We start from the raw sequence: 7,607 nt of genomic DNA on the forward strand, positions 1-7,607 counted from the left end.
AAGTCATCTCAGTCCCCATTCAGAGTAGCCTAAGGACGGGGCCTCACTGAGGCCTGAGGTTTCAGGCTCCCACACGGTAATGCCACTGACCTGGCGGTGTTCCGGGGGCAGTGCTACTTACACGAACAAAAGTGCTCCACTCATTTCAAAAAAGCACCCAAGTCTTCTAAAGAGAGATGAACAGTCTGGCAATTTTTTTCTCTTGGTGGTAAATAGTACAGCCTAGAACAAAATCTTATTTAGCTAAGTCTAATAAGCAATACTGAAAAGTAAAACACATTAAAAACTTTATTGTATCACACATCTAAATTTGCATCAATTTGATACATTGCTGCTCATTTTGCAGAACATAACAGTTGCACGGTTCCTTACATGGCAACAGTCCACCTGCTTCAGGTCTTTCCTGCGCACAGCAGCCCTCCTCCTGCCTTCACCCTCTCCCGACAGGCCTCCTCTGCAGTCTGCTCTGCCGCCCACTGCTGGAGACCGATGACGGGGGCCCGGGGAGAGCCTGCTGCCAGAGGGGCTGGATGCAGGCAGGGAGGGTCAGGCAGGTCAGCCCTGCAGTGGACAGGGGGTCGGGCAAGGTATTTCCTCGTCGCACTGGGCTAGCCACTGAGTTCCCCAGTCAGCCCTGCATGGCTCCAGGAGGTGCACTGTTCTCTTGTCCCATTTCACCCCCTCGCCTGAGTGGCTACCTCTGCAGATTATGAGCAAAATTAACCCCAGTTAAGTGTCATGGAGCATTCCAGAATCTCAAATCAGTACTTGATTACTTTCATCATTTTTTAATGGAAGTGGGGAGGAGGAGTTAGGAAAAATTCCCCGCACTGGAATGGGCTGGAGCAGTGTGGAGGGGGACTTGGCTCCCTGCTTCTCCCTCAGCACCCAGGCCTGGCTGAGACTGCTCATCCCTTAGGAAGTGCAGATCCTGAACTGCTACTGGGACCCGAAAACAAGCTTGAGAAAAAAGAACAGCGATTTAAAAAGTCCCCCAGGAATAATTTGATATGTGTTTTCTGAGACAACACTGCTTTTCCCCTCCACGATGATAAGATCAGATGGCATGCAAGACAATGAACTGCGTAAGAAGTTGTGGCAACAGTGGCAGTTCCCCATCTGGAGAGCTATGCAACTGCCTGCAGAAATCTGCAATTTCAATCCATTTTAAACACATTAGGAATAAGTGATGATTCTCCAAACTAAGGAAAATGCCCAATAAAAAAATAAAGAGAGAAAATACAGGCCAATGTAACGGCAAACTTATTTGGATACTATAGCGGTAACAATCGTGAAGTTAAGGACAGGGTGCGGTGGGCCCCCCCTCCCCATGAGGACATCAGCACCAGGGGCTGCTTGGTCCTCATGGCTGGCTGGGTGGCAGGGATCACGCCACTGTCATTCAGCAGCTGGGCTGGTCCTGGTGTCAACCTGGGACCATCAGTGCTGCAGCAGGAAGTTGGTGGCCACATTGAGGTCATTATTCGAAGCTCTCAGGGCTTCCAAAGCATCACCTCTGGAAAATCCCATCTCCATGAGCCGGGCAACCTGGAAAAAGACAGAGCAGAAACCTGAGCAGGCTGGCAACACGGCTACTTATGCACCAGGCCCAAAAGGCGCTATATGTGAGTTTTGTGGGAAAGTCAAAACCTGGTAAAAAACCCAAAAACAACTAATTTCATTTCAGTGTGAAATCTGATGTCTAGAGAATTATAACGGGTATGAATTTTTTCTGTGCTTACTATACACAGCCAATTTATACACATTATCTCGTGTCATCCTCATTTTACAGATGAGGAAACGGGGCTTCCAAGGGTCAGGTGACCTGCAGGGACCAGGCCTTGCGAGCGGTTGGCACAGCCAGCCCCGAGCTCACCACCTGGCCACACTCCACAGTGTCAAGTTTGATTCCTAAGGAAAAACTTAGGCAAATCATATCTGCATACCCATGGAAACATCTGTGCTCCTGACGCCGGCCAGCTCCTCGTGTCACACAGCCGTGGCTGTGCCTTTGGGCGCACAGACCCCTGCAGCAGCTGCAGTGTTTGCTGAGTCCGTTTGCATCTGGGGCTTCCGCAGGCGGCCCGAGGGAGCAACCGTGGGGAGGCGGCGGCCAAGGCCACCACAGGTAGGGAGGACCAGGCTTGCATTTTTTTGACCACAAATCCTGATTCAGTGAATACAGAGGTTTTCTGTACTTTTATATACAGCCAGTCTTTAATGTCGAAATAGGCAGTGTTACTAAAGTTTATGTGTAACCTGTTTTCCCAATTAAGAATGCATGAAAAACTATTTATGGCTCTGAAGCAGCCACAGGAATCCAAATTTTGTATCTCTATTAAAATATAGGATGCTTTCAATAACATATAGTAAAAAAAGATACTCTTATAAATGTTGAGATTTTAAAGAGGCTTTGTGGGCTGAGCTGAGCACTTAGTCACTGTTTCTAATTTTTCTTTCTGATAGGAAGCAATGCACTTGGTGCTGTGTGGTGCAGAGAGAACAGGCCCAATATTGCCTCTCCATCCCCTGTGCAGGGGACTGCAGGTGGTGTGTGGGGTGTGCGGTGCGGGGCGGCTGGGGGAGGGGCTGCCATCGGGGGAGGGGCCTAAGAGGTGGCAGGCCCCAGCCAGGAGAGGAAGGAGGTGCAGAATTAAGCCAGGTGGGTGGGGAGGGGACCTCGACAGACCTCAGGCACCACCCAAGCCCCCACCCCATACCCCTCCTCCCCTACAGAGCCTTGATGGAAACAGGGACACTCAGTGGACACGTCTCAGAAACTGAAGTTCTAGCCAGTGTTTTTTCAAACTGAAGGTGTCATCCATCTTATCAGTGGGTCACGAACTCTTGGTGTATTAGTCCGTTTCTGTTGTTTATAACAAAATACATGGAACTGGGTGATTTAAAAGAAAATGAAATTTCTTGCTTAAAGTTTTAGAGGCTGGGAAGTCCAAAGTCCAGGGAACACAGCTGGTACAGGCCTTGGTGATGGTGACAGTGACCCTGGGTCTCACACTGCAGAAAATGGCGGAGCAGAGAGAGGCTAATCTCTCATGTGCTCTTCTTCTAAAGCCCGCAGAACCACGCCCATGACCACCATTATTAATCCATTCACTATGATATGGTACTGCAATATAATCACCTCTTCAAGCTCCTACCTTTCAGTTACCGTAATAGGATTTCCCAACCTCAACAGTTACAGTGGGGATTAAGCTTCAGTGAGGTTGGAGGGGCATCCAATCTACAGCAGTGGGTTAAGACTAGGATTTTAAAAATGTGTGTAGTAAGGGTGTTTCTTCCCTCAAACTTCCATTTCAACTCTGTGTACATGGATGCAGGCAGTAGACAGCATTTCTCACTGTGGCTGTAGTCACAAACAGCTGACAGGTTGTTTCTAGAGGATCAGCCTGCACTGTGGGAAGGGCCACTCCCAGCTGAGCAAGAGAGAGGTGGTGGCACCCACAGGTGACTGAGGCCCAACTCCCCAGGTTAGATGGACAGTGTGCAGAGAAGGCAGGAATCTTCTGGTTCCGTTTCCCACCAAAGGAGAGGCCTGCCTTTTCTAGAACACTGTCTTAGCCTTTGTTGAATGCTCTTCACTCACTACAGGACAGGAGGGCTGCCCTGGGTGTCCAGGATATGGGGGCTCCTGGTTCGCCCCCGGTGCACCTGATTCACTGCAGCTCCCACCCTTGCTGTGCTGCCTTGGCCCAGGAGGCTCTTCCCTCTGCCCCTGGCCTGCTGACTCCTCTTCACCCATTGGTTCTCGGTGTACCTGCCCTTTCCCATGTCTCCCAGACCAGAAGGACGCCTCAGTGCAGCTGTATTGTGGGGTGATCCTCACCACTGTACTGCAGGCTCCCTCTAACTGGCTACGCTCTCTCCACTGAAGACGGTGATCCTCGACTGGAAATAATTGGAATAAACGTCATAAGGATTATTTCAATTTAAGATTGGAAATAACCTAGTGAGACTACCTAGATCCAAGAAGTTTTTTCTTCTCATGACCAACACACGTCCTCCAGCCCAGAGGGGGCTCCAGAAAGAACAGGAGAAACATTTTGTTTGAAAAATGCCCCTAAAGAAAAGGAGAATTGTGAATTTTGACAGTTGAGTAGCAAAATTGATGTTTCATATCTGGCAAAAGCTTAAACCAGATTATCAAACAGATGACTTGTGAACGAACAGTAAAAAAATGCCCGTGGTCTGAGGGCACCAAACCAACCCGGTGGACACAGGATGTCACCAAGACATTTGACAGCATCTCATTACCATGAGAGGTACAGTGACATGCAGAATGGGTGTCAACAATAATATGAAATGGGTTTGAAACTGGTTAAAAATGTCGATTAACCACTTGAGCACTGAGGGAGACCTCATGTGCATCTGGGCTCTATCTTTGATCTGGCCTGTTTGACATTTTCATCAGCAATAACTTGAATGAAGTGATAGAGATTTGCTAATCAGATTTGAGGATGATACAAGTTTGAGAGACATGATTAACATAGACAACAAAATTAAAATGGAAAATAATTCATTTTGGTTGGCTAGAAAACAGTCAGATGGAATTTAACAGAGGTGTGTACAGTCCTACACCTAGAAGATGAAGGTGGGATTTGAGAACTCTGGCTGGGGGTTTTAGCAGGCCTCAGCTTACTTGGCCACACCAGTGTCATTTAATTCCCCACACAAGAACATGCACATGCTCATACACGTGCACACGTGCGCGCGCACACCCACACACTATTGAAGCATTCCTCCACCGTGATCATCGAAGTTAATGATTAAGATCACAGGAAGGTAGCTATCTCGCTGCCTGTGGCCTTTGGCAGCCCATGTCTGTGGCTTTGCTCTCAGTTTGGGCACCATAGTTTGAGGCAGCATAAATGAGGGCACTGAAAGGAGGGGATCAGGTTGGAAGGTGCTGGATCCTGAAACACAGGAATGAGCAAAAGCTGCCAACAGCTTCCGCCTGGTGGCACTCGAGTTTTCCCTCCACCGACCATGAATTTGGTTTGGAATCTAGAAGATGCTGACAATGCGCCAGCTACTCACAGGCCGCCAAGACCACCAGCTGCATACGGGCCCCACCCCGGAGAGGGAAGAGTCCCCCAGGTTTGGCTGGGCTGTGTCTGGAGACACGTAGGCGCTGTCCCGGTGTGACACAAAAGCTATCTCTGTATGTGAGGCTCCCTTCCGAGTTCACCCTCTCTCAGACATGAGCAACCACACGTGCACTCGTGTCAGTTGTGACAACCAAGCCCAGCTTTTCACAGGTCTTTTCTGAAGAGAGAGTCTGCTGTCACAAGCTTGCAGTGGGCTGGCTCTTCATCCTCTCAGGGTCAGCCACCACGACCCTTTGGCCAAAGCCGGCTTCAGAGCTTTATGTGTTTTTTAGGGGTGAGAAGACAAGCGTGACTAGAGAATTCACACTGCTAACTGACCTGGTATTTTTAATCAGATAAAAAACAATTACTAAGCAGAAATAGTGGTACCACCATTCTTTTAACAAATGAACAATTACATTAAGAAAGGGCATCTGTAAGTTTCCCTGAGTGCCAAAAATGAAACATTGGTGGAAAACGACAGTGCACGCTTGGGCTGGAGGATGTGGCTCGTCACAGCCAGCCCTGGGAGGAGCCACGCTGGGCAGAACAGCAGCCGCTGGGTGTTTCCTAATTGCCCCATCCTCTATGCAGGGGCCGAGTGTTCCCCTGCGGCCCGATCTTCAGGTAGTTTCAGTTGGTCACAGTCCACAGGTGACAAGAACTGGAGCAGAAACTAGCCCCACAGAGAACAGATATTGTAGCTAGCTGCCTTTGGTGAACACTACAGATTGCTGCTGTGGACCTTAATACTCATAGGCTCAGAGAAGCCCAACTTGCCCAGTCCTAGTGCACCGTGTTAGTCTCTCTGGTGAAAGCCTTACTAGAGCACATGAAGCATCACCTCCTGAGCTCAAATGGCAGAAAGATAAAAGTGAGGCCTGTGCAGAGAAAACATACTAGTTTAGGTTTTCAGTGTCATTTAATGTGTGTTGTGGCTAAATGTGTGCTTTGGATGAGGAGGGAGGTAAGGAAAATATAGACAGAAACCAGAGGTTCACACTTCCTTAAAATAAAAACACAGAGGAGACTGGCAGCCCCATTAGGCCTGAGACAGAAGCACCACAGAATCAGCCCAGCAACCTGAGGTGGCAGGGAGATCAGAGCTCTGTAGTCAGAGCCCTGGTGTGACCTCGGCAGGGACTAAAGCTCCAGCTGTCAGTTTTCCCAGTTGGGGGGACAAGAGGTGTGCATGTGAGGTGCCCAGAGCAGCAACTGGCACAGAATAGGTGCTTAATAAACATGACCTCTTACGATCATTACTATCCTGCTGAAGAGCAACTGGGCCGGGTGTAAAATCCCCCCTCTGAACCTCTCAGGCCTCAGTTCAGAGACTTTGACAATGTGACAAACCACCCCTGGGTTTTGTTTTCTGAATTCACTTTAACTCGCTTCCACTTCGCTGGCTTTCTATCCTTGTTGGTCAAGAACTGATGTGTCTTTTACAACAATCAAACTCAGGCTCATAGATATGCACATCTCTGGCTGCATAAAGTCACACTTAACAAACACAGGAGTGGCTTGTGCTACAGATTTCTAGTGTTTCAGTGGCATAAACAAGAATTGGCCTAAGAAAACTAACATGGTAAGACCAAGTGAAGTCAGAAAGACAGGAACAATGTTCTTTTTAAAAGGGATGCATAAAATTCTAACAAAGTGTACATTATTTTAGTGACTCTTGGAAACACTTTGTATCTTTATAAATTCTAGCAAATACTGAATTCTGATGATTATATAAACAATGGTATTTATAGATACTCAGTCTACCTCCTTCCCCCTCCAAAGCACATATTTTAGCCACAACACACACCAAAAACCTAAACTAATCTGTCTTCTCTGCAGGCTGTTTCCTGTCTTTCTGGTTCAGCTATTGGAATGAGAACTGATGAGCTCTAACATCCATGGAAGAGAAATTTTCAATGTAAAATCTCTCAATCTTGCTTGACCAGAAGATAAAAATACATCATGATCAGTTCAGATCAAGTTGTTAAGGCGCAGGAATGAATATTTACAGACTATCTACCCTGTTCTGAGGACATGAGGTGAGTAGCTGCAGTGAACTGGGTACTGGTTTAGTGCCCGGCATGGTGTCTGATTTCCCTGGCAAAAGGCGAGTTCCCTGAGGGCTGGGACCAGGTCCACCTGTTTCCTACCCAAGTCTGAGCCTGACACACATTTGCTGCGGCACTGATTAGGAAAGGGTTGAACGTGAAGGTGGGTAGACCTAGCAATGTAAGTTCTTTAAGGAACTGACAGTCTGTTGGGTAAAAATGGCCAATAAACATCTCGAGGACAAAATGGGAAAGCTGGTAAAACACTCAGAACTCGTCAAAAGCACATGCCGTGACAGACACGTCTTCTGATGTGAGCAGAGCCGACAGTCAAGGCAACGTGCGCTCTGCACCTCAATCAGCACTGGATTCACCAGTTTGCAGTAGTGTGCTTGGAAAAGTTAAAAAATGCCCCACGAAAATCTTCTAAATAAAAAGCCTTTCCCTCAAT

At 47.9% G+C, this 7,607-nt stretch overlaps 1 protein-coding gene across 2 annotated transcripts in view; it reads right to left on the reverse strand.

Moving 5' to 3' along the window:
* Positions 1 to 270: 270 nt before the first annotated feature.
* The window catches only part of UBAC2 (UBA domain containing 2), a 169,566-nt gene continuing 162,229 nt past the window's right edge, over positions 271 to 7,607 (reverse strand). For both annotated transcript variants that reach the window (XM_063102500.1, XM_063102501.1), the window contains exon 9: positions 271 to 1,548. In XM_063102500.1, coding sequence (XP_062958570.1) covers positions 1,441 to 1,548 — 108 coding nt within the window. In that variant the 3' untranslated portion in view covers positions 271 to 1,440. The remainder of the gene's footprint in view (positions 1,549 to 7,607) is intronic.

Source organism: Cynocephalus volans, chromosome 7 (assembly GCF_027409185.1).
Source record: "Cynocephalus volans isolate mCynVol1 chromosome 7, mCynVol1.pri, whole genome shotgun sequence".
In the NCBI taxonomy this organism is placed as follows: Eukaryota; Metazoa; Chordata; class Mammalia; order Dermoptera; family Cynocephalidae; genus Cynocephalus; species Cynocephalus volans.